At 48.3% G+C, this 26,622-nt stretch overlaps 1 protein-coding gene across 11 annotated transcripts in view; it reads left to right on the forward strand.

Moving 5' to 3' along the window:
* Positions 1-26,622, forward strand: part of RAP1GAP2 (RAP1 GTPase activating protein 2) — a 150,731-nt gene that overhangs the window by 103,781 nt on the left and 20,328 nt on the right. For 5 of the 11 annotated variants that reach the window (XR_012499573.1, XM_045518965.2, XM_045518975.2 and 2 more), the window contains 10 exons: positions 1,773-1,817; positions 2,537-2,569; positions 2,982-3,194; positions 4,407-4,510; positions 9,946-10,024; positions 10,810-10,863; positions 13,445-13,528; positions 18,395-18,495; positions 20,692-20,821; positions 22,674-22,829. Coding sequence is in view for 10 of the 11 variants with exons in the window: in XM_045518965.2 (XP_045374921.1) it covers positions 1,773-1,817; positions 2,537-2,569; positions 2,982-3,194; positions 4,407-4,510; positions 9,946-10,024; positions 10,810-10,863; positions 13,445-13,528; positions 18,395-18,495; positions 20,692-20,821; positions 22,674-22,829 (999 nt within the window). In the remaining variant the exon portion in view is untranslated. The remainder of the gene's footprint in view (positions 1-1,772; positions 1,818-2,536; positions 2,570-2,981; positions 3,195-4,406; positions 4,511-9,945; positions 10,025-10,809; positions 10,864-13,444; positions 13,529-18,394; positions 18,496-20,691; positions 20,822-22,673; positions 22,830-26,622) is intronic. The other 6 variants (XM_045518966.2, XM_074343253.1, XM_045518972.2 and 3 more) reach the window with 2 other exon arrangements.

Below are 26,622 nucleotides of genomic sequence, written 5' to 3' on the forward strand. Positions count from 1 at the left end.
GCCCTCGGTCTTACCAACAAAAGGGCTTCTCTGAGAATCCAACCCCACTTAACCGGCCTCATCGTTCTGTTGTTTCGAAGCTGTTGGGTTGTTGTCTCAACTAGATTGGGAGCCTAAGGGCAGGAGTCTGGGTTTTATGCTTCCTCTGTGTCTCCACGGCAGGCAGCTGACACTTCTTGGTAGGTGGTCAGTTCCATCTCATTTGAGATGGCTGGGGGCTGAAACCACACTTCCCAGTGCTTAGGCCTCTCCCCCGTGCCCCCTGGGCCCCAGCCTGCGAGGGGCCACAGTTTCCAGGTCCTCTGTGTGTACGAAACTCACACAGGGAATTGGCTGGTGTGAAGCAGGCTGCCCGGTGTGGCCAGAGCCAGTTCTTGCACGTGGACACCAACTCTCCTCATGCTGCGGGCGTGGAGACTAAGACTCAGAGCAGTGAAGCGTGCAGGGCCCTCAGTGAAGAGCTGAAACCAAGATCCAGGACCCCTGACCTCCCAGACCGAGAGCTGAGGGATTTGAAGAGGGGCACAGTCCCTGTGAAGCAGCAGGAACCAAGTGCACAAGCTTTGGATATCTTTGGTCCTGGGTTCAAATTCTAACCCTGACACTCTAGCTGAGTGTCCTTGGTCAAGTCACTCTGCCTCTCTGAGCCTCAGGGTCTTCATGGCGGGGGCAGCGGGGCATAATCATAATACCTATTGCATAGGATGACACAGGCAGGGGGCCGATGCTAAGCGGTGGGTCTGTCGTGGGGGAGGGTAGTTTGCTCTCCTGCCCAGGGGCTGTTCCCAGGCAGGGATGACTAATGCAGGACAAACAGAACCAGCTCCTGACATCACTCCTCTCCCCATCCTCCCAGTTTGTTTCCCTGGACAGGGTCTGCTGGCCACTAAAATGATTTTCTCCCTGCGTGGGGACAGGAGCACCTGTCCAGCAGGAGGGCCTCCCATACCCTCTTGAACAACACTGCAGGTGACTCAGCCCAGTCAAGTCCAGAGAAGCCCAAGTCCAAATCCTCCCAGTGAGCAGGAGTCCTGGGCTCCGAGGGCTGGGGGATAGGGTCGTGCACTTGACCCTGTCAGTCATGGTGTCTGACCCTTGTGGCGACACATCTGTGAGGCGGGGGTGTGGGTGTTGGAATCCTCATTTCGTAGATGGAACCAAGGAGGTGGCAAGAGGCTCGACTTTGTCAAGGGTCCCCAATAGTAAGACAGCGGCAGAATGAGGACCAGGCCACATGCCTGTCACCTGTGGGCCCTCCCACCAGGAAGGGCTGGAGCTGGAGTGGTGTGAGGTCCAGCTTGCTGGCTCCGACATCCTCAGATGGGGGTTCCCATCCTCACCCCTCACCTACTGGCTCTGAGAGCCTGGAGGAGATCTTTAAGGACCAGGAATAAAACACTGCCTACCCGTAGCTTTTACTATGTACCCACCATGCTTCCAAGGGCTTAACACCTTGTCAGCATTTAGCCTTCACTACAAGAGTAGGTGCCATTTTCATTCCCAGTTTACAGATGGGAATGCTGAGCTAGAGAGGTTTTGTGACTTGCCCAAGGTCATCTGGTCATAAGTAGCAGTGATGGGATTTGAACCTGGCTTGAATCCATGCTCTCAACCCCCTTCCCTGCTGCGTCGCCTAAGTGTGTAAGGGCCCAGCACACGCCAGCTGCTGCTGCTATGATGACTAACCCCCAGCTGCTCCTGAGAGACTTCTGTTTGGCCCATCTTCTGTGACCTTTGCTTTTCTATAGATCCTCTTTTCCTTATTTCTGCAGGGGATCAAGCTTGAAGAGCAGAAGCCGGGACCCCAGAAGAACAAGGTGGGCTGGGCGGGCAAGGTGGCAGCCAGGTGGTCCCGGCGAGGGGGGCGGGGTGAGAGGCAGGGGTCACAGCTGGCGTGCTGGGGTCTGCTGTCTGACGCTGTCTAACTCTGATTTTCACTAAGAGCCGCTTAAGTGGCTGCACTGTGTTGACCGGTGCACAGTGGGCAGCACCGGGGACCCTGGCTTGATACCTTTGGGGTAGCTTCTGGGTGGGCTGAGACAAGGCTCACGGCTCAGCCTGGCTCCTTCGCATCTGCTCCTGCGAATGAACTACATGCAGCGTGTAGGGTCTCAGGTCTGTGCTCCAGGCTCCAGAAGCATCAGCTCTCAGCTTCAGCTTCTATGGCCAAGCCCAGGGATGCAGCTCATCACTTGTAGGTCAGCCTCCTTGCCTGGAGGGGGCTGGGTGGGACCAGGGGTCGTCTTCTGGTTACAGCATCATAGGGTGAGAAACTGGGTCACGAGGGTGGAACTCGGCACTTTGAGCACTGCATCTTCAGCTGGCAGGGTGTGCACTTAGGTTCTGTCAATTTGGGGAAGAACTCAAGAGAAGCCATTTCCCAGAGCTGCCTCTGATGTTCTTCCCAAAGCCCTGGTGCAGCCTGTCAGGCCCCCAGCCCATCCCCTTCCCCACCTGGGAGAGGGGAATGGAGACAGTGCCAAACTTTATGGGCACTGCTGGAACTAATGCTGACATTGTTTGGTTTGTCTGGCAGGACGACTACATCCCGTACCCCAGCATCGACGAGGTAGGAGCCCCCTGGCTGCACTGTGGCTCTGGGTCCCGTCTCTGGGGTGGGGTTGGGGGAGCTGATGGTGGTGATGTTGATGGTCCCTCCTCCACCTGACATGGGAGAGCACCCTGGATTTGGGACTTGAGGACCTGAGACCTCGTCCCATCTTTCTCTTTGTGACCTCAGCTTTTCCACGTTTAAATTGGGGGTGCCCATCCATACCTTGCACCCCTGGTGCTACAGGGTAAGTGAAGCTGGAGATGTTGTAGGGCTTAGAGGAGGGGTTCATGTTACTGCTTTTGGCCTCAAAGATGGAGTCGCCTCCTTGGAGCAGTTCAGAGGTTGGGGAGCACCATCACCGGCACCCCTCCCCTCCTCCTGCAGACCTGGGGTGGGCTGCAGTACCAGACCCTCCCTCTGCCTCCAGGTTGTGGAGAAGGGAGGCCCATACCCCCTGATCGTCCTGCCCCAGTTTGGGGGCTATTGGATCGAGGACCCGGAGAATGTGAGCACACCGACCTCCGTGGGCAGCAGCACCTGTGAGGAGGAGGAAGAGGACAGCCTCAGCCCCAGCACGTTTGGCTACAAGCTTGAGTGCAAGGGCGAAGCCAGGGCCTACCGCAGGCACTTCCTGGGGAAGGTGAGGCCCAGGGGGCCCAGGGCAAAAATGACTGCAGGAAGGAGGGCGCACCCAGGAACCCAGCGTTCCTCTCCAGGGCCCCTTTCTCTCTGTCTCTCCTCTTTCAAGTCCTGCCACATCCCTGCTGCCTGCCTCTGTCCTCCTTGGAGAGATCTGGTCGGCTCTGCTCCTGGATGGGTGCACCGAGGGTGTGCAGAAGTCAGGGAGGCCAGGAGTGATGGGAACGATGGGTCTGCTGGGGCTCACCCCCAGCAAATGTTTTAGGAGGTGATGGAGTGGGTAGTGTTTGGGGGTGAAGGAAGGTGGAAGGAAAAAATAGGTTCTCACGCCTCGGAAATCTGTTTCTATCAAAATAGTACAAAACTCTCGTGTCCTCATTCAGGCAAGTCCCCTGGGTACTTGTATGGGGTGATGGGCTATGAGCCTCTGATTGCTTAAAAGTGACAGTATTCTTTAAATATATTCTGCCCTTCGGACTTGCCAGGTTCTGGAAATCCCAGGGGCAGATTCTGGAAGTCTCCAGCCTCAGGCGGTGTTGTTTGCAGTCTCAGGAGCTGTCTCAGAACCCCCTGGGGGAACTTGTGAAAAATGCAGATTCCAGCACCCCTGCTCCCTGATGCAGCAGGTCTGGAGTGGGCTCCCTGAGCCAGGGAGAGACCCATTGACCAGAGGACCTCCCGGCTCCCCTTGGGTGGAGGAACCAGAGTTCCTCCTCTCTTTATTCCAATGAACAGTCTGAACTGGTGAGGGCTGCCCCTGTGAGCAAGGAAGTGGACTTGATATCTTATGGTGAAGAACTTGTGCTTTGCTCAAGTCAGATGTGGGTTTGAACTCTGGATCTTTTACTTACTTGTTGTATGACCTTGGTTAGTTAACCTCCCTGATGATGGTTTACCCATCTGTGAAATGGGGCTGATGATGTTTTCAGCTGCATGAAGTTGGAGTCAGGATTTCAGGAGATAAGAGTTATGAGGCCCTAAGCCCAGTGCCTGGCACATCCTAGGACTTGGCAGTTGGAACCTATGACTGTGACCCTTTTCCTCCTCCCCATCTTCCGTTCTCCCCGGCATCCCCCGCCCCTTAATAGCAACCACAGCAGTAGCATCCTTTCCTTCCTGTTACCTGGCTTCTCACTCCTGGCGAAGGAGGTGATTTGGGGGGCCATATCTCACAGCCCCCCCTGCCCCGCTAACACCTGATTCCCGTTCCTAGGATCATCTCAACTTCTACTGTACCGGCAGCAGCCTGGGGAACTTGCTCCTGTCCATCAAGTGCGAGGAGGCCGAGGGCATGGAGTACCTTCGGATCATTCTCAGGTGGGGCTTGGTGCTGTTGGAGGCCACGCCTCTAGTGGCCAGGACCCAGAAATACCAGCCTAACCAGTCTGGTGTGGGTGTGCTGGGGGAAACGGACTGGCTGGAATCTTGGGGCTATGTCTGAGTTGCCAGGCAAGGTGCCCAGATGTTTATGCCAACTGGCTGATTGCGGGAGTCAGAGTGGTATCTGGTCTCAAGGTCACCTAGACCATCCCCCAACCTGCCTTTCTCTCTTGCAAAGACTGTGACTCTGTGGAATATGGCTCATTCTGCTGAGATACAACTCCAAACTGTCCTGGGAGAGGGTTTGCCAGAACACGACCTACAGTGTGCATCCAGTCAGGGAAAATAGATCCCAAAGCATCTGTGTGTGTGCTGGGTTCCCCGGGACGGAATGGTGATCACAGTGGGAGCTCTGACTCACAGCCAAGCCAGGGACCTCTCTCTGGATTATGACCTCCTCCAGGGCAGGAACTGGAACTGGTTTCTGTTTGGTTTGACTAACGTGCTTTGTAGAACCTCCTTTGTACCAGGAACTATGAGAGGTGCTGGGAATGCAATAATGACAGACTGATGGTCTGTGTTCTCTGCAGGCTTACATTCTAGTGGAGAAAAACACAAGATTTTAATATGCGGCACGGGCATTTATATTAGTGATAGCCCAGGATGCTATGGGGGCACAAAGAGTGTCTTATTTATCTCTGTCCCTGGTGGGCTGGTGGAATAGCCAGGAAGACCAGTACTGGTGCTTAGCAGCGTGCCATGAACCTGTCAAGCTCCCAGTCCATCTTCGTGAGTCTAATTGGAAGTCCTTGAAGGTATTTGGGGAAGAGCAATAACATTTGCTTTTCTGCCCCAAATTCGAGATAAACATGGGAGGGGACAGGGACAAATAGCCCTGCTACTGGAGAGGCAGGAAGGAGGCTGGTACAAGGAGGTTGTCAGCACTCATCCAATTTTGATTTGCTTTTTATTAGGAAAGGAAGCAATTTTCTTTGCTGAGGTTCACCTGGCTAGAAATGATGTTTGCAGGGCAAGGAAGAGTCCATTAGATTGCTAGAGTCAATTTTCTGAGGGAGTAACACCTGAATCCCATTCTCCTAATAGGATTTTGAGCTAGCTGAACCTCTGTGAAGAAAATTACTTCCTTTCTTAATAAAAATCAGATCCAGGTTGGATTTCTGAGGAAGACGACAATTGGACACAGGGATCTAACCCTCTTTTTCTAATACTGTATCCTGCCCGAAATGCTGGACCTGGACTAAAACCTAGAGAAAGATGCCAGGCACACAACATACTTTGATGATTTTTTAAAAAATAATCTATGGGGCAGTTAGGACTGTAATATAGGTGATATTGAGAGTTGAACCCCAGTGCCTCTTCCTTAGAAAGCAATGTAGTTTGAGAATGTATGAAATTGGAGGTTTGGGGAGAATTCTGTATTCTTTAGAAGTAAGAGTGAGCCTTGGAACAGTCAGGGTTCTTTCTACTGAGAACCACTTTTGTTGTATTGGGTCAACAGTATTTGAAATCAGTGCTCTGGGGAGCCCAAGGGTAAGCTCAAATGTGGTTCTCCCAAATAGAAAGCCCGTGAGTGGAGTGGCAGAGAGAAGCCATACACCAGCTAGGAAGTTGGGTAATCACATCATGTACTTGGAGCGATGGCCAAATTGAAAACTACACATTAAAGAAATTGGCCCCATAGCCTAGTAACTTTACCAGGCACAAAGAAGAAATTATGCAGAGATGAAATTCCCTTGCTGGCAGTGACTCCTGTCCCAGCTTCTTCCTCATTCCCTGTAGGCTTCTGGATTATTTAATTGATGTCTTATAATAACCAGCTCTCCAACCTAAAATCCAGGGAGAGTATTCTAACAGCCTCTCTGCCTGCCATGAGAGTAGCAATGAAGAATCTACCCACAATTTCGAGATAAATAACAAACCTGAGTAGATTTCTCTCTACTTTTTCAAGTCTGGATAGTGAAAAAAAAACGAGGAGGGGGGAAAAAAAAAGGAGGGGGGAAAAAAAACCCTTGTGGGTCAGTGAAGGAAAAGATCATGATCTCAACACTTTCCTAAGTAACTGTTGGGCTAAGGAGGAAATCAGAGCTGAAGTTATAGACTATTTATCAAATAATGACATTTAAAATACTACATATAAAAATATATGGGTTGTGTCCAAAGCTACACGTGGAAGAAAATTAATTGCCTGAAATACTTCTTTATTCAATAAGAAAGAATAATATTTGCAAGTTGCTGGTGTTACTAACCTCTCTGTGCCTCAGTTTCTTAATCTGTGAAATGATAGTAGTGTCCACTTTAAAATTACTGAATGTTTGTCATGTGCCAGAGCCTGATACATTGTAGCTACTCAAGAAAGGTAGCTGCTATTATCAGTATTATTGCTTAAAGTAAGAGGAAGGGATTAACAAAGATTAAAGCTGAAACAAATAAGTCAGAAGTTTAAAAAACTCACGAGATTTGATAAATAAATCTAGTCTACAGATTTATTTATAGCCTGGAAAAAGAGAACTTCTTTTGGGGGAACAAAACCACAACAAAATATGTAACTGTTAGCTAGTTATAGTGTGCAATAAAAAATAAAAAATAAGATAAAACTTCATTAAACTGAAGGCAGGAAAGAAGGGAAAAAAAAGAAAATAGAGGGTTATAAAAAACACAAAATGCTAAAAATAATTCCAAATACATTAGTAATCACAGTAAGTATAAATAAATTAGGCTATGAAAATATTAGACTATTAGATTGGACTGAAAAATACAGCTATATTCTGCTTACAAAGAATGCCTAAAGAAAAATCATGTGGAAGGATTTAAAATAAAGAAATGGAAAAAGATAGATAAGCTGGGAAAGTACTAACCAAGAAGGTTGGTTGTAGCAATATTAATATCAGACAAAATAGAACTTCAGGAAAAAAAGCATTACTAGGGATAGAAGGAGCATTCTGTTGTAACTTGAGAATCTTTCTTCCCTGCTCCTGGTGTTTCCTGCCCTGTGGAGGTGACACTTAAGTGTGGCACCCCTGGCTCTCTCATAGGTGAATATGGGAGCAAGAACGTGACATGCGTAGCTGTGTTCTTTCCCTTTCCTTCTTGGAGCAGCTGCCCTCAGGTGTCCCCTCTGCTCCCTGGACTATAAATCCCACCTGAGCTGACCCCACGAGAGGAGGTTTGCCTCTGCCCAGCACTGCCTGTGACTTGGGTGGGTAACTGAGTTTTAGTTAGGAGAAGACCCATTTCATCTTCACAGTAAGCTATGTGCTTCCTTCTGGCTTTTATCAGTAACGAAGGAGTTATTTTAACTCCTAACTGCCTTACTTTTAATTTCTTTTTTCTGATTTTATTCATAACCTGGCCAGGGAAAGATGCCCTTTTTTAGACCCCTCAGAGGGCCTCAGCCTACCAAGTGATAAAGAAAACAGTACACCTGGAAGATTTAACAGTCATAAACTTGTATTTAGTAATGTTCTTTTTTTTTTTTTTGAGTGGAGCTACTGGGGACTGAACCCAGGACCTCGTGCATGCTAAGCATGTGCTCTACCACTGAGCTATACCCGCACCCCACCCCTGCCAGTAACATTGTCTTGAATTTAAAAAGGCAAAAACTGATAGGACTATAAAGAGAAGTAGACAAATCCTCAGTTGTAGTGGTAGATTTCAGATACTGATGGACCAAGCAGACAAAAAATTGTGAGGATATAGATTTGAGCAATTCATTAACAAATTATAAAATACATTCCTGAAGTCAACAAAAGGAAAAATATATATATTCTTTTTAAGCTCACATGGAACATGAAAAAAAAGTCCATGTATCAAGTCAGCAAATTTCAAATAATATCATATAGATTATGTTCCCTGATTATACAAAAATTAAATTAGAAGTCAACAATTAAAATACTGAAGGATAAAACTTGTACATTTGAAAAGTTAAAAAAAAATAAGGAAAAAACCCTTTTAAATAACTCATGGGCTGAAGGGGAAATCACAAAAGAACTGACAAAATATTTAGAACTAAGTGACAGTGAAAATACTACCAATCAATGTGTGGGATGCAGTTGAAGTGGTACTTGGAGAGATATATGGTTTTAAATGCATTTGTGAAAAAGAAGAAACATTCCATGTGTAAGCATGCAGGTCAGGATGTTAGAATAGTACAAAAAAACCCAAAGAAAATAGAAGGAAGATAATAAAAAAGGCAAGAATAAGCTAGTGAAGTACAAAGCAAAAATTAAAAAAAAATAGAGATAATCAACAAAACCAAAAGCTATCTCTTTGGAAAGATTAATAAACTGAACCTCCAGCAGGGGCTGATTAAGGAAAATAGAGAAAAGAAGACAGATAATATTTTAGCAATGAAGGAAGGGCCATGACCACGAATACAGATGAAGTCTTAAGAGAATGCCAAGAACAACTTTGTATCAGTGCATTTGATCAATAATTTTATAGGAGAAAACATAAATTACCAAAATTAAATCAATAATAATGTTTAGAAAAGCTGAACCTTCACCATTAAAGAACTGAATTGGTAGCCAAAGGTATCTTCCCAACCGAAAAACAGCAGGCCGAGAGATGAGTTTTAGCGAACTTTAAGGAACAGAAAATCCCTATGGTGTACAAACTAATTCAAAGGATGAGAAGCTCCCCAGCAGTTCTGCCGGGCTGGGGTGGCACCTTGATATCAAAACCTGAAGACAGAAGTACGAGAAAATAGGCCAGCATTATTAATGAGTAGAGATGTAAAACTCTAAATAAAATACAACAAATTAAATTCAGCAGGATATGGAAAAAAATTACATCATAAACAAGTGGTGTTTTACCCATGGAATGAAAAGATTGTGCAACAGAAGTGTAATCCACCAGGTTAACAGATTAAAAACCAAATGATTATCTCAGCAGATGCAGAAGAGCATTGGGTAGAATTCAACACTTTCATAATGTACTGAATGAATCAGGGGAATAGGCTAAATTTGGAGTCCCATGGTGAATCCCTTTTTAAAGCAACTTTCATCCCATTTATATTTTGAGTCAATCCAGATTTTCAAATATTAGTTTTTCTTTTCAGAAAGGTTTCATTGCATGTCAGACCCAAATATATCCAGAAGCTGTACTCAGTTCTTTGAGAGAACACAGAAAGCCCACAAAAAACCCAAAAAAGTAATGGTGAACTTGAAGGTGGCTATTTGTATTTCCTGAATTTCATTTGCAGTCAGTTCTACTAGGTGGGTTCTTTGAGTATCCGTTTCCCGTGGGGTCCCTAAGTAGGATTCCGTTTTCCCACCATTGGAGAGCGGTGCCCAGTGCCTGGTTGGGTGGAATGAGGCAGGTACTTGCCTGTGGTCTGGTGTGACCTCAGCCACCTGCCTCCTTGACTCCACGTCTTGTGGACCCCCCTTTCTCATCCACATCCACGTGTGCAGGTCCAAAGTGAAGACGGTGCATGAGCGGATCCCCTTGGCTGGACTGAGCAAGTTGCCCAGCGTCCCTCAAATTGCAAAGGTAAAAAGTGACACTGAGAGGAGGTGGCTTCCTCTTTTAGGCCAGGGCTGGCCTCTGGGGTCAGGTACAGGCTTGTCCTGGGTGGGCTCTGCCCTTGGGGAGGGGAAGCCACTGTACTCTTGGGTCCTTGACTGCATGGGTCGGGTGGGGGGCCTGTTGGTGGAGGCCCCCATTTCCCCTCCACTTTCCCCATCTCATCCTTACTGCTGAGGCTGCTCAGGGAATAGGAAAATCCATGGTCTCTGCCCTCAAGTTCAGGGCTAGTTCAAGAGACAAGAGAAATGGAAAGACAGGGCTGGGTATGGAGAGCAATGTAGGACCTCAGAGGAGGAAGGATGGGTGTGCCAAGAAGCCTTCACAGCAGAGGAGAGTTGGGCTGAAGGATGGCCAGGATGTTGGTTCAGACAGAGGACCTCCTCAGGTAAGGAGCCATCAGCTGGTGGAAGGGCCCACGTCACTGCTCTGGGATCCTGAGAACTTGGGACCTGAGTCAGCAAAGTTGGGGTGAGAATGATGGGCAGCTGGGTTGGGTGGGACCCACACTCTGGGAGTGGGAATGCCGGGCAGAACTGTGCTGGGTATTTTTGGTGGCTTCACTTCAACAGGAAACCCCAGGAAGGTCCCTTGACTTTCCTGACCACACATGAGTGAGCCGCAGAGCCAGGATTTGACCCCAGGCCTCCTGACCCCACAGGTCTTGGCCTCTATGCTTTTGGTGGTCGAAGGGGCCCCGATGCTCCCTGTGGACGTGGCTCCTGAGCTGGTGTTTCTCTCTCCCTGCTTAGGCTTTCTGTGACGACGCAGTGGGGCTGAAATTCAACCCTGTCCTGTACCCCAAGGTGAGGCCCTTCACTCTCCTCTTGCTCAGGGCTCTGCAGCTTGGCACGGATTTGCATACTTGTGGCTCTGTGGGAAGTTCTTTGCATCTTGGTGGCGTTTTGTGGGGTCTCCATGATAAACCCTCATCTCTCCCTCTCTCCCCACCCACCCCTTCACTGGTCCCCTTGAAACCCATTCTCGGCCATGCCTGGGTGTCCAGCCCACTTGAGTTGGTCCCTACTGTGTGGCGGTGGCAGAGGGGTAGCAGTGTTGCAGCTTCTGTGCCTCAGTCTGCTCACACCTCCCTGAGGCCAGAGCTGGGCTGGAGAGTGATTCTGCCTCTAGCTAGGGGGCGGGTGCAGATCTGGGCAGCCATCACGGTGGGGGGGGGGGGTGAGGGGGACAGAAGGCAGAACCCCACAAAGAAAGAAAAGGCCAGACCTCAGCTCCCCGTTGCCAACGTTCCTGCGCCCTGAGGTCTTACAAGCCCCAGTGCAGCCCCTAGTGAATAAACTGGCTGGTTCTCTGTTACCAACCGGTTTCCTTAGGATTGGGTTGGCCTGGCCTGATCTTGACCCCAGTTCTGATGTGTGGGTGTGGGTGGGGAGAGAAACGATATTACCAAACAAACTCGCAAGCCCAGTCAAGAACAGTTATGGCACGAGAGGGCTTAAATCACCCACGGGCAGTGAATGGCTTTAAATTGGTTACAAGAAGAGACCCAGTGCACGGGCCGCTGCTTCACGAGCCTGCAGGGCCGGGGAGACACTGTGGAAGCAGGGCAGTGCTTCTGAGCATCTGCTGGGGCTGGTGGTGCTGGTTTGGTTCATTCCCTGAGTCCCAGTTCTGACAACCAGGAACCAGGAGGTGAGATGTTTGGTGGGGGAAGAATGGCCCTGTCCTGGCTGGGACGTTCAGAATGCCCTGGAATAAAGCCTCACCTCTTCTTTACTGGGCTTGACACGCTATTATCCCCGCATGGTGGGTGAGCTGACGGTGGGGTCCTCTCCCACACGGAGAATGTGCCAGAGCCCTCTCCTCTTAGACACCCCTTTACCCCCCCAGCATCTGTAGGCACTTTCCAGTAATGCGCTGCATGCCATCAAACATTCTCTGTCGCTCAGACTGCCTCCCCTTTATAATTAAAGCTGAATTAGTGAGGTTTAACTGAACATCAAAACCACATCCTAAAGGCCTAACTTAACTACACGTTGGGCAATTTTTGTTGTCAAATCATAGCCGCTGAGAGAACCCGATGATGTTCACGTTTGCCGAGTTCTCTCTCTAGCTTGGAAGGCCTCCGGCTCTGGGAATAATGGAAGAGCAGCTGTATTTTCATGTTTTCTAGATTGGAAGGCTTGCTTTGTCCGGCTAGGATGTGGATCTGGCTGAGATACGTGTGTGTATGTGTGTGTGTGTGTGTTTATAATTCATAGAGTTTAGAATGTTCCTTGGAAGGCGTCCATGGCCGGGTGCCTCTTCCCTGGCTGGGCAGCTACTCTGAGCCTTTGACTCATCCCAGGCGGGAGTTGGGGTGGGGGGTGGGGTGCGGGGGGGGTGGGGAGGGCTCCCTTCAGAGTCAGGCGGTGATGCTCTTCCAGGGGGAGCTGAGAGCCACATGGATAAGTCATGGGTGACAACCTAAAGTGGGCTGTGTCCTCTGGCCAACAAATTGTTCCTGGTTTGTTCTTCCCGAAGCACAACATGTGATTGAATCCCTCCCTTTTATTGCAGTGAATATCCCAGTAGCCTCCAAATCCTCTCTTCCCTCACAAGCTGCTTCAGCTCTGATCTTTCCAGAAGGTTCCATAGGTGGTGGTGATGATGATGGTGGTAGCTGCTCTGTGCTCAGCACTTCACGTGTCCCATCGCACTGAATCTTTACGATTCAGTGTCACACATTCCCACTTAACAGATGAGGACACTGAACCCCGGGGAAGTTAAGTGGCTCACTCAAAGCTCCACGGGGGTAAAAGCAGTGGATTCAAAATTAGAGTGTAGTGTTTCTGACTCTCAGACACCAACTCTTTGAAGCACAGTAGAAAATTAGAAACAACCAGTGGTCAGGGTTTTTTGGGGTTTTTTTGCACATGGAATTAGGGTATGTGCCTCCTTAGAAACCTCTCATTTTATGGATAAGGAGGGACTGAAGTCTGGGCAGGAGCAGTTCCTTGCTCTAAATCATACTGCTGATTAGAGGTGGAATTGGAGCTAGCGTCATCCTCGCCGATGGGTTTTGGGGTCCTGGGTTCACTTTTTACTCCCCAGATAAAACACTGGGGTAAAGTCAGTTTCCTGAGTCCTGCTGGACTCCCTGTGCTCCCAGGCCTTGGCTGGCACATCTGGATGGAAGTGGCATGGGTGATCCAGAGGTTTGGCTAGCACCAGGGGAAGCCCAGGGGCTGGGAACCAGCTGTGACCTTTGGAGCTGCATCCTGACCGCCTGCTTCTGACTTCACCCTTTGTCTTCCTCCACATGTGGCTGTCTCACATCAGGGGGGCACATTCGCCACCAAAATGGGTGCCTCCCCTTCCATCTGCCTCCTTACTTTGCCTCCAAGTTCACAAGCAGCCTGATTTTTTTCTCCCTGTGTTTTCCAGGCCTCCCAAATGATTGTGTCCTACGATGAGCATGACGTCAACAACACATTCAAATTTGGGGTCATTTATCAGAAAGCCCGGCAGGTAAGCATCACAAATCCATCCTGGTCACTATATCCTGTGGTTTCGCTCTGGGGACTCTTTTTTTCCCATCCCTCAAGCATGGGAGCCCTGCGTGAGATTCTTAAACCTTCTGAGTACAACAACCACATTTCACACAGTGATTAGACTGAAGGTGGCAGAACCTTCAAGGTGGGCTGCTCCTCTCAAGAAGGCCTGTAGATCCTGTAAGCTTTAATGTTGTTTCTCATGCAGTGAAGTGTGATTCTTCCCGGCTACCTCCACTCATGTTCAGCAATGGGCTTTGGGCACAAGAGAAGTCGGGCTGGGTGGTGGGAGTGGATTAGCACACCCTGCGTTCTCCTTGCCCACCCCTCTCCCAGCTGGAAATTAGCTTTTTCTCCCCAGACTGGAATAGTGTGCTGGAGCCAACTGTACGCCTCTCTTCCTAGCATTTGTTCAGTGATATCACGTCAGTGGCTTAAAATCAGCCACGGTGGAAGTATTCACACCAAGGAAATGGGCAAACCCCAGGGCTTCTCTTTTTCTCTTTGGAGAGCCGGTGGTTAAACATTTCCTCAGTACACGCTGCTCACCCTCCTCGGTCTCTTATAGTCTCTCCATGCTGCTTTGGAGATCGTGGACCAGAATAGTGTTTCTCAAAGTGTGTCCTGTGAGACACTAGTCCAGTGATGTACTCTGTGAACAAATGTGTTCCAGGGATGGGGGTGGTCAACTGGGGACATTTCAGAGGTTCTAAGAAACCCCCAAAATAGAGAACTCTCTAGAACTTTGTTGAACTCAATGTTTCCCATACGTCTTTGACCACAAACTTCCCATTTTTCCTACTGTGAACTTTTATTCACATCGGAGAAGTGATCTACTGACCACACCAATATTTCCTCGTCTGGTTTGTATGAAAGAAGGTTCCATACCCGCTTCATCTTTGTATCATCCCAGAGCCTAGCATGGTGACTTTACATTAATACACTCAATTTTTTGTTACGTGAATGAATGAAGGAATGGAAGGTCTGGCTCTGTTAATGGTAGGTCGATGGTATCTTTCAGTATTACCCGTGTCATCTTTTTGTGTGACACTGTCTTTCTTGGCTAGGTGATAGCTGACTTCCTTGTCTCAAGATCTCAGACCACAAGAGACATGTGTTCACTTAAAAACACTCTAATTAATGAAGGCTTGAGGAGCTGAAAGACCAACACAGATGAATCCTATAATTTAAGGGAAATTATTCAGGTAGCGGCTCTAACTATTTTCACATATTGCATTTTTATTTTGTGCAGCTCTGATAATACAGTCCCACTAATTAAAGTTCTCTGCTTGTGAAATTTTCCGAAGCAGATCTCATAAAGTGATTACAATCCAATGTTCCAGCAAAGTTATAATTACTGAGCATTAACCATCCATCTCTGAGAAGGAGTCTGCATGTTGTTTATGTACCTGACATTGCTAAGGCAAGGTCGGGGCGCACAGGCAGATAAAAGTCTTTTAAAAAAAAAAAATCGGATTGTTGTTTTGCAGACCTACACTGGACGGGATTCATATGAACATTTGTTGCACGAAAGCCTTATTCTGGTCTTTGGCTATAAAGAAGCCCCTTCTAACTCTCTTTGTCAGGCACTTGGCTGAGCACTGTACGTGACACAGTGATGACTAGGAACCTATCCCTGAGTGCACCACCAAGCTCAAGGCCAGTATAAAAACAAAGCCAATGACACCAAGCTGGGTGTAAGTTCTGGACAGAGGTGCACACCCCAGAGTATAAGCTGGATTGTCCTCTCAAGAAAAGATGTATGTTTCCTGGAAGCCGCTGTTCTCCCAAACTCTGGCTTCATAACCGGAGGCAAACAGCACGCTGGCCTGGAGATGCCTTCATGACATGTGACGGATCAGTGATCCATGTGACAGATCAGTGATCCAGGAAACTCTTTCTGTAAAGGGCCGGAATATAAATATTTTAGACTTCATGGGCATAATCTTGGTGTTGCAATTACTCAACCCTACTGTTGTAGTGCAAAAGCAACTATAGATGATACTAAGTGAATTGGCCTGGCTGTGTTTCAATAAAACTTTATAAAGATAGTCAGTGAGCCAGACTTGGCTCCCAGGCCATGGTTTGCTGACCCCCCTGCTAGAGAGCAGTGTTTCCCAAACTTCAGACATTCGCAAACTACAAAAGTTTTCTTTCATCTTAAATGAATTTTTTAAAGGAAATTTTCTCTCTCTGCTCTAATTGGGAAATCAGTATCACTTGCATGCAATGAAGGTAATTCTGAAAAGAAATTCTCTAAAAAACAAAATAAAGTTACTGAAATCTAGCTAGATTCTGTTGCCTATTGAAGGCTGAGGACCTGAGGTCTATTCTTTTTTCCTGATGAAGTAGGCATTAAGGAGACCTTAAGACTTTCTCCTTAAAGTGATTGCACAGACCAGAGTGTCTTTGTGTCATCGCCAGTTGCCACCTATGGATGTTCGTGGCACCTTCAGCTGTTTGCAGAGCCTGCCACTGTGGGCAGGGCCTGTTGAACAGGCAGGGCCACGCAGTGTTTTAAGCCTGTCACAATGGCAGAGCTTGCTACTGTTTTCATCTTTGCTTTATATTTTTTAAAAAAGATTAAACTTTTAATTTTTAGACATCTGTAGATTGACACACAGTTGTTAGAAATAACCCAGAGAGATCTTGTGTACCCTTTGCCCAGTTTCCCCCAAAGGTAATGTCTTATAAGATCACAATGTCACAGCCAGGGTACTGACAGTGGTACAGTCTTATTCGGTGTTCCCCTGTTGTACACACACCCATTTGTGGTGTGTGTGTGCCTTTCATGTATATAATTTTATCACATGTGTAGGTTCTATGGTCAAGATACAGAAGGATTCTACCACCACCACAAGGACCCCGGTGTTTTATAACCATGCTCACCTCCCTCCTGCCTTTGTGCTCCCTTCCCCTCAGCAGTCTCTGATCCCTGGAAACCACTAATCTGTTTTCCAATTTCTAAAGCTTCGTCATTTCAAAAACATTATATAAAAGGGATAATACAGAATGTAATCTTTGGGGATTGGCTTTTTTCTACTCAGTGAGATTCATCCAAGTTCTTGAGTGTATGAATGCTTCATTCTTTTCCTCTGCTGAGTAGTGCTCCATGGTACACACAGATGTACCACAGTCTGTTTAACTATTCACCCAGTGAGGAATAGGGAGCTGGGTTGTTCCCAGTTTTTGACCATTATGAATGAAGGTGCTGTGGACAGTTGTGGACAGGTTTTTGTGTGAGCAGAAGTTTTCATTTATCTGGGATAAATGCTTAGGAGTACAATTGCCTGGTTGTGCAGTGTTTATTTTTGTAAGAAGCTGCCAAGCTGTTTTCTAGAGTGGTGGTTCCATTTTACATTCCTCCCAGCCATATGTGAGTGATCCATTTTCTCCACATCCTTGCATTTGGTGGTGTTACTATTTTTCATTTTAACCATTCTGATAGATATGCAGTGAGATCTCATTATGGCTTTAATTTTCATTTCTCTAATGTCTAGTGATGTTGAACATTTTTTCTTATTTGAACATCTTATTTGCCATCTGTATATCCTCTTGAGTGAAATGACTGTTTATGTCTTTTGACCATTTTCTAACTGGATTTTTTTTTTTTTTTACTGTTGAGTGTAAGAATTTTAAATAACAGCTTTACTGAGGTATAACTCACATATCATACAACTCACAATGGTATGTAACTTATATCTCAATATGGCATACAATTCAGTGGTTTGTAGTATAGTCATAGAGTTGTGCAACTTTGTCTAAATCCAGAAACTTTTCATCATCCCCCAAAGAAACTCCATCCTCATTACCAGTCACTCCCCATCCTCACCATACTCTGTAGCTCATGTCAACCGCAGATTTATTTCTGTCTCTGTGGATTTGCCTGTTCTGGAAACTTCATATAAGTGGAATCACAATATGTGGCCTTTTATGTCTAATTCTTTTACTTACCATAAGGTTTTCAAGGTTCATTCATATTGTGGAATGAATCAGCACTTTATTCTTTTTTCTGGCTGAATTATATTCCATTGTATGGATATACCACAATTGGTTTATCTGTTTCTCAGTTGACGGACATTTTGGTTGCTTCCACTTTGGGGCTATTATGAATAATATTATTAATCTATTATAATATATTAATTTTATATATTAATATTAGTATTGTAATACTTTAATAAACCTGCTATTATTAACATTCGTGTACAAGTTTTTTGTGTGGCCTTATATTTTCATTTCTCTTGGGTATATTCTTAGGCGTGGAATTGCTGGGTTATATGGTGACTCTGTGCTTAACCTTCTGAGGAACTCCCAGACTATTTGCAAAAAAGATATCACCCTTTTACATTCCCACCAGCAATGTATGAGGGTTGGTTCTGATTTTTCCACATCCTCACCAACATTTCTTGTTGTCTTTCTTTTTGATTATATCGTGAAGTGGTATCTCATGGTGGTTTTGATTTGTATTGAGTTTTGAGAGTTCTTTACATATTCCAGATACTAGTCCTCTGTCAGAAGTCTAACAATTAAATTTTTCATTTTTGGATTGGTTTTTGGTATCAAGTCTGAGAACTCCTTGCTTCAGCTTTGCTTTTTTTTTTTAATTGACCAGCAGCTTTTGTTTGGATAGAAAGTCCTCATTAACCAGCCCTGAAAATCCAGCTCTGTTGACTGTGAACCTCTTAGTCCTTCCTCCCACGGAAGACAGAGCCACTGGATGGCAAATGTGTTGGGGGAAGGGGGAAAGAAAAAGGGAGCAGGTATCTGGACGACCACGTTCCTTTCCTTGGCACTGAGAAGGCTTTGTTTTTTAACTCCTGTCCGGATCCTGTGTCTCTTTCAGACCGTGGAGGAGGAGCTGTTTGGGAACAATGAGGAGAGCCCAGCTTTCAAGGAGTTCTTGGACCTGCTGGGGGACACGATCACACTGCAGGACTTCAAAGGGTGGGTTTCAGCCAAGTGACAGCTCCAGCCCCACTGACAAGGCCCTAGAGAAAGGATAAGGGCCAATAGCTGAGTTTCACGGGGGTGTGTGTGAGAGTTAAAATACACACACAAGGAATGCGGGGTTACTTTCCACCAAATGGCCAACATTCATTGAGGCATGCTTAAGGAATCAGGGGTAGGAATAATTCCGAATGGCCGATGATCTGAAAGGCATTGAGTTTTGCCCTTAGGATGCGTGATATAATTGCTGCACCTCAGATTTGCCTTCCTCGTTATCATTGGCTCAGACTGAGAGTGAAATGAATCCGCCTTCCCTGTGACTTACCTGCCAGGCATCCTGGAAAGAGAGCCCTGTGTAGTTTGTGGCGGAAATGACTCATTTTAGATAATACACAAAAAGAATGGATAATTAAGAGTTGATGCAAATACCATAACCACCCCAGCAGGAGTCTAGGCAGCAATCGATGGTTCTCTGAGTGGACAGAAGGAACACTGGCGTTACTGCTTGGAAAGCTCTGGCTCTTGATTTTCCTTGACAAAGGCAACCCTTGGGAAGGGCCTTCAGTCCTGGCCAACCTGTCCTCTGCTTTGTGGCTGGCATAAACCTGAACCCTCAGAACTCCCCACTCCAGCAGCCGTAGTAACAGGATGTCCTAACCTGGGTGAAGGCAGCCGAGCTCCGTGTCTGGGATGGAGTCGGTGTTCGAGAATCACTTCCTCTTCTCCCTTCTCTCCTCTTCTTCCTTCTCTTTTTCCTTTGCGCCTCTTCTGCCTCCTTCAAAGTCATCACTGCATTCTGGAGTCAATCGCACCTGGGTCGAAATCCCATCCCTACCCTGCATTAACTGTATGACTTTAAACGAGTGGCTTAATCTCTGCCAGCCTCAGTTTCCTTCTCTGTAGAAAGGGAGGTAAGGATGGTACTGATCCCACGAGCTTGCTGGAGACTCAAAATAGATAATGCACACAAAGCACATCATAAGCTTGTGCCAGGCACAGAGTGAGCTGGTCGTCACTGTTACTGTCTCATTATACCACCTTCCATCGACGTCCTTATAAGATGTATCCCGATTTCAGAGTTGTTAAAATGTGAAAAAAATGTTACATTAAAAAAAATTTTTAATGGAGGTACTGGGGGTTGAACCCCAGACTTCGTGCAGCCTAAGCTTGCATCCTACCACTGAGCTATAGCCCCCTCCCTCTGTTACATCTTGTAATCGATGAGATAAAGTATATTAAAACCAGGAAGGACCCCAGAGATCATGTAATCCAAACTTTCCATTTTATAGAAAAAGGAAACTGCGGCCTGGAGAGATTAAGTGATGTGCCCAAGGTCATGGGCTATCTTAGTGGCAGAAACTGGTCTAGAACCTGCCTTTTGGCCTCATGTGCTTTCCACCATGTGGGGCTGAGTGCATTTTCTGGCTTGTATTACAGTGCTTGGGGTTGGAGGCACCTGATGTCCAGGATCTATTCTATTTCATTTTCTTAAAGGAAAGGAACCTGCACCCCACTCCTCTTGCTGAAGAACGTGACCCATGGCTAGCAGCCATGTTTCTATAAAGGAAGAAGAGGCAGCTCCCAGAAGCCCACCCAATTCTTTAGTACTTTTCTTTCCTGCCTGTGAGGAGACAGCCAGAGAAGGGACCTCCTTGGATACCTCGCAGCTGGGTGCTGCGTGGTTGGGTCTCCACATCAGGAACTGGCTAGATAGAAGTCAATCATCTGTCCCCTCTTCTGGCGGACTCCGGATACTCCTGTGGGGCTCAGTACCATCCAGCAGGATGGCTGGCTGTCCTGGCTCTGGGCTGAAGACTTGGACATGGCCTTGCAGGGAGCAAAGGCTTATGTACAAGCTTGGGCACCCCTGGCAGCTGGGATAGCATTTGTCTGGTATTGTGGATGGACAACCTCTCTTCTCAAGTGACTGTATGGTGTGGAGGGGACATGGCCAAGGCTTGAAATGGAGGTGCTGCCTTTGTCTTTGAAATAATGATTTATGGTTAGAACGCCAGGGCTCATGTGCTCAGAAGAGCAGATCTCCCTGCTTTCCTACATCATAACCTCTCTGCCTTTAACTCATGTCGCCTCATTTATTCTCTTGCCCCCATGTCCTTAGGGAAGGTTTACCAATTTGCCCACTTTCCTTCTCTCTCCCCTCCCTCCCCTGGCACTTGCCTGTTTCACCAACAGTTTCCGAGGAGGCCTGGACGTGACCCATGGACAAACAGGGGTGGAATCAGTGTACACGATATTCCGGGACAGGGAGATCATGTTTCACGTCTCCACAAAGCTGCCGTTTACCGAGGGAGATACCCAGCAGGTAACCAGGTTTGGGAGGGCTTTGGGAGCCCAGGGTGTGCGAGGTGAGAACCTGCACCTGGCCTGGTCTCCCTGAGGGACTGAGGCCCCCTTCCCTGTTTTCATAATCAAGAGGCCCGTCTGTTCAGCCTTGTTCCTCCTATCAAAGCCTGTGCTATTGCGTTATCTCACCAAGGCCGCAGGTCAGCAGCCTGTGCGGGAGGCAGGACAGGGCCCCTGGTTATCTCCCTGTGACCAATGGGGAAATTGCAGCTCCATGTGGTTAAAAAACTATTTTCCAGGTGATCAGGGGCAGAGCTGAGACCAGAGCCAGGTGCCCGGATCATGAAGGGTGGTGGTGAAGAGTTACATGACAGGATCTGCAGATGGTGGCTTGAAGGCAGCTCTGCCACTTAGGGGTTTGACTCTGGGCAAACCAGTTAACCCTGTGGCCTCACTTGCCTCATCTATAAAATGTGGATAACACCAAGGACATCAGAGGGTTGTTGTGGGGATCACATAAGGGTCCAAATGTAGGGCTCAGTACAATGCCTGGCTTGTGGCCAGCTTCCTAACGGACCCATTTATTTCTGAGCAGAGAACTGGGAGGGAGCACAGATGTCATATTGTAAACATAGTGCCTGGCTTCTTAGGAAAAAAGGAAATTGGCAAATGAGACTGTAATTTGGCTCTAAAATAACTACTGAATGTTCCAGAAACAAATAGAAGCAGGATTCCTTTTGTTTCCAAAGTAGGTTTTCTCTCAGCGTTTCACCTTCAGTCTCTGCTCCCTCACGGCCCCCTCACCCCCTGCCCCAGCCTGAGGCTGAGGGCTGTTCTCTGCCTGGCTCACTCTCAGTGTCACCTCTTAAGTGGGACGTGTGCAGAGCTTGGCTCTCAGCAAGGACTGAATAAATATTCATTTTCTTTTGCTAAGAAATGAGATGATGTGTGTGGAATAAGTGAGACAGTTTATAAAAGTGCCTGGCATGGGGCTCAGTATATAGTAGGTTCTCAGTAAGTGGGAAACCCCATGTGAAACATCAGGCTTGCATGCAGTAGGTGCTTAATAAAGGAACAAATGTGTAGGTAAGCACCAAGCCAGGATTTGGTGTCCAGGAGGGCCTTAACATTTGAAATCATGCGTGTGAACAGCCCAGCATGGTTCCTGACACACAGTAGGTGCTTGGTGATTGGAATCGCCTGTGACAGCACCTGGCCGAGCGTGGGAAGCTGATTTGGGGTTGGATTTCTGTCTCCCCCCATGACCTCCACCAAGCCAGGGTGTCCATATTTCTCTAAGTATGGTTCTTCTCCCTTCTGGTATAGGATAATCTGCCCTCTCCACCCTGCTCATCCACATGTCCATCAAGTGCTCCCCCCTCACCCAATCTCCTCTTCCAGGAAGCCTTCTCAGGTTACTGCCAGGCCTCTGATTTTGCCCTCTTTACTCCCATATTGTCAGGCACTACGTAGGCAGTGGCAGATTAAGCATTTGCTGCCTGGTGGCTTTGTTAGTGTTCTCCAGTGGCTCCACCTGTGTTTATGTCTCTCCCTGATCCAATTCAGGCTCTCCCAGGGTAAAACCTGGCATTACCTTTTAACAATATCCCAAGTCCTGAGTCAGGGCTCTCTACATGCTGCAGAGCTCAGTAAGGCTTGCTAGCCTCTTCCTAGCAACTTAGGCATCTTCCTCATTTTTTTCCTTTTTAGTGGCTTCTAAAGATTGAAAGAAAAAGCACCCTGGAGAGAGAGGTCTCAGTGTTCCAGGGCTTACGTATAAAGATAGAAAAATGAAGAATTTCCTGTATGGACCTATTCTGTTTTCAGGATGTTTCTAACTGGCTTATAACAATGGAACACTTTTTGTTTAGCTCCAGAGAAAGAGACACATTGGGAATGACATTGTGGCCATCATCTTCCAAGAAGAAAACACACCGTTTGTCCCAGATATGATTGCGTCCAACTTCTTACATGCCTACATTGTCGTGCAAGCTGAGAACCTGGGCACGGAGAGCCCATCCTACAAGGTAAGGAGAAGATCTAGTTGGAGGAAGCGGGGGGCCCAGGTATCTCACCACACTTTACGGAATCAGTGACGTCAAGGAACACCACTTCTCAGTGGCTCCTCAGACCGGTCTCTAACACGTGATAGATTTCCCACGAGTTCTTGGGTTTCTGGGATTTGGAAGCTAGGCTCCTGGAGAGCACCTTCTGAGGTTCCTTGGTCCGTTTTGCTGCCTCCAGATGGGACAGCCTCTAACTCAAGGGTTGAGAAGCCTCCCTTGTCCCTATTTGGAAGTGGGTAATGCTGTTTGTTAGGGTAAGGCAGAGCCACAGGAGAGAAAAAAAGAGAAAGTGGAGAGGACTCTCAGGATAGGGGAGAGGAAGAAAGGCGGTAACAGACAAAGGAAGACAGGAAAAGGAGAAATGTTCATGATGAGAAGTGGAGAGCAAGGGTCCTGGTAGACCCTGGCCCCTGGGGGGGCCCTCTGGTTTAGCTGTTCTGGGCAAATGAGCCATCTTCATTTGAAGACTCCTGGAGGCTGGGGTGGGGTGGGCTTGTGAGCACCTGGGTCTCAGCTCCTGACCCACGAATGGACTTTCTCAGACGCCTCACTGATGCAGATGCGCTTCGGGGCCTCACCCTGCCCCTCCTGATGACTGTGTCATTAACCCTCGCCTTCTCTTCTCCGTCAGAAACAATTCCAAACTCTTGGGCCACAGTTTCTCTGTTGCACAGTGGTGGTAGGGGGCAGGGGACCCAAGGGAGATAGACTGAGGCAGGGGTTTTAAAGTGGATGTTAGATAGTCTTTGAACCCTTGGTAGATAGGTACAGACTGTGGAGTTCATGTGCTGCTTTGTGTCTCCCGGGGAGGGAGGCCGTAGCCCAAATTCTCAGAACTCTTTGCTCCCCCCAGTGTTAGCAGCCAGCATTGTCAGGGAGAGCGAAAAGGAGCTCTTGGGAAACCCTGAGGCCTGCAAGGCTTCCTGTGTATTAACTTAGGCCAGTGCTGGTTCTGGGGTTCAGGAGGCCATAACACTTCATGGCTGTCTTTACAAAGTATTAATTCGGTTTGACTACTCTGGGAAAGAAAAACGATGTTCTATAATCATTACATGATTGTTTTATCAGTACAAATCCAGGTATGTTAAGTGCAAAAGTCACATCCACTTGAAAACCAAATAGGAGGCTTCCAAACACAGAAGAAATCCCACACTCTGTCCTATGGAGGAGAACTGATTCCTTTACAGGCCCGTGTTCACGCTCTTCTGTCACTGAGCAGTTTTAGCTGAAAAGTTGGAGAACCCATAGTTTGGGTATTTCCTTCAAGGCTTTGACCCACATGGGCATGCTCGTCAAAAAGCTGCCTAATTACTTCATTGGTGGAAGCAAGCGTACTCATTCAGTGCCTACTGTGCAGGCACGTGGAAGTGACGTACAGAACCAGCTTCAGGGAAGGGGCAGAAGAGGCTGTGAGCACAGGTTAGCCATTGGGCCACTCAGCCAGCCACCTGGTTCATTTAACAGCTCTTGGAGGGAGAGCGCAACAGAGAAGGATGCTCAGAATAGAGCTGTGTGATAGGAGGGCTCCCAGGCCCTGCCAGGCAGTCTCAGACGTGCGTGCAGCTCGTCTGCTGGGCCTCTGCTGGCAGAATGAGGCCTCCTGTGGACGTTTAGTGTTTAAGTTCCTGATAGGAAATGGAGTCCAGCTAACTGGCTTCTTCCCTTTCCCAAGAACTTTAGTAGAGTTAGGAAAATAGAGAAAAATCAGAGAAGCACCACCCCACCCCCAGCACAGATGCTAGAAGTCTTTACCAAGTCTCCCCAGCCACAGCCTCTGGTCCGGGGAGAAGCACTGCCCTCAGAGAGGTGAGAAGCAGAGCTCACGGGGAGAGCGGGGCTGCCCGTGGGATGTGGGACCTTGGACTCTACCAGCCAGGCAGACATCCAAGCTGGAAGGCAGGACCTGTGGGTCAGAGCAGAGGACAGGGAGGGAGATCAGCTTTCTTAGGTGCCCCACAAAGCTCTGTCCATCATCCAGTGATGGGCAGACTGAGGAGGACCTGGTTAGATCCCTCAGGGGGTACAGGTAACGTGGACCTCAGCTGACCCCTGCAGGCTTAGGGCTTATGGCAAAGGAGGGTGAAAGTTCCCCAGGGACTGAGCAGTGTCCCAGGAGGCCCCCACCGGGGAGGACAAACAACAGGAAAGAGAAGGGGGCAGGACAGGGGTGGGAATGTACAGGAAAGAGCCTCAGAGAGGCTTGGGAGCCTGGGGTTCTGGTCCTGGCCCTGCCTCTGACTGCTGTGTGACCTTGGGCCAGTTCCTTCCCTCTCTGAGCTTCTGTTTCCATCTGTATGAAATGAGGAAGTTGGAGTAGACAACTACTGAGCTCCTTCCAGCCCTGACATGCTGTGGAGAGGAAGGAGGTGGAGCTGAGTAAGAGGAGTGTGTGTGTGTGTGTGTGTGTGTGTATGGTGGATTAGGAAGTGGTTTGGGGGAACTCTGTAGTATTTCATCCTTTATTAGGCGCAGGTCAGCAGGGAAAATAAAAAAGCACCAAGTGACAATGATTACTCCTCACTGGGTGTTCACTTTGTGCTAGGCACTGTGCCAGGCCCTTAAAAGCAGTCTTCTTAAATTCTCATAACTCTCTGGTCAGATAGGCCTCCTGTTAGCCCCATTTTATGGTGGCGGGAGGTGGGGGGGATTGAGGCTGAGAGCTTAAGTTTCTTAAGACCTGAGGCCACAGAGCCTGGAAACAGTGGAGCCAGAGTCCTGTCCGGGTCTGACTGTGGCCTTCCTCATGGAGCCGTCACAGCAGGTGGGAACTTGGACCCACCATCTGGGGTGTGCATGAGACATCACATCAAATCATGTTTCAGACACACATTTCATCCCCATCCTGCCAGACTCGAAGGAAATTCCAGCTGAGCCTTCACCAGGATGCCATCCCCTCCCTGTTTGAGCTCACCCTGCCCCAACTCCTGAAGTCCTGCAAAAGTGACCAGGGGACCGGCTCCTGGCTGTGTGCCCCCTTCCCCTCACTACTGATCTGTTGCTTGAGCAACCTCGTGGTCCTCCAGGACTTCCAGGCCACCCTTGGGCAGGTGTGGGGATCTTATCAAGTGTGGAGTCCTTGGAGGCACCCCCACTTCTGCTGCATCCTTCTTGCTCCCACACCTGTGCCTCCTCCCGCTTTCCGGTCTTGAAGAGCCTCTTCCCCTGAGTCACCTGCTGCTTCTCTCCTTCCCAGCCCCTGCAGGGAGGCCCTGGCTGGATTTAGAAAATAGGAAGGTGAGGTTGTGTTCAGGCAGCTTCTGCTTTCAGCCAGCGACCCAACCGTCCGCAAGAGGAGGGAACCACAAAGGCCCAGGCATTCGGACGGGAGGGAGCGTGTGGGGTTAGAGAACGGCCAGCAAAGGGAGGATCCCATCCGCGGCCTTTCTGACCTGGCTGCTGCAGGGCGGTGGGCTTGTGGGCTCGTCTGGCTGGGAGACTCAGGCCGATTTCAGAGCATATCGAAGCCACTCACCCAGCCAGCACAGAACACTCTAGTGCAAGCCTGAGGAGGGGGCGTTGGGGTGGGAAGAGGAGGGAGCTGAACTTGGCCTCGTCCCAGTCAGCAGCCTTTCCATGGCTGTCCCCTCCTCCTGACTTTGGCTCTGTGGGTGGAACTCTTGACTTGTGCCCAGGGTGCATAGTGACTGGTGGAGGGGCACAGTTTGGCAGCTGGAAGCAGCCAGAAATCACATCAGCCAAATACACGCCTTTTCCCGTCTCTGGGCACCATAGTGTGGGCTGTGTGGACAGCCTT

The sequence above is a fragment of the Camelus bactrianus genome, chromosome 16 (assembly GCF_048773025.1).
Source record: "Camelus bactrianus isolate YW-2024 breed Bactrian camel chromosome 16, ASM4877302v1, whole genome shotgun sequence".
NCBI classification, from domain to species: Eukaryota; Metazoa; Chordata; class Mammalia; order Artiodactyla; family Camelidae; genus Camelus; species Camelus bactrianus.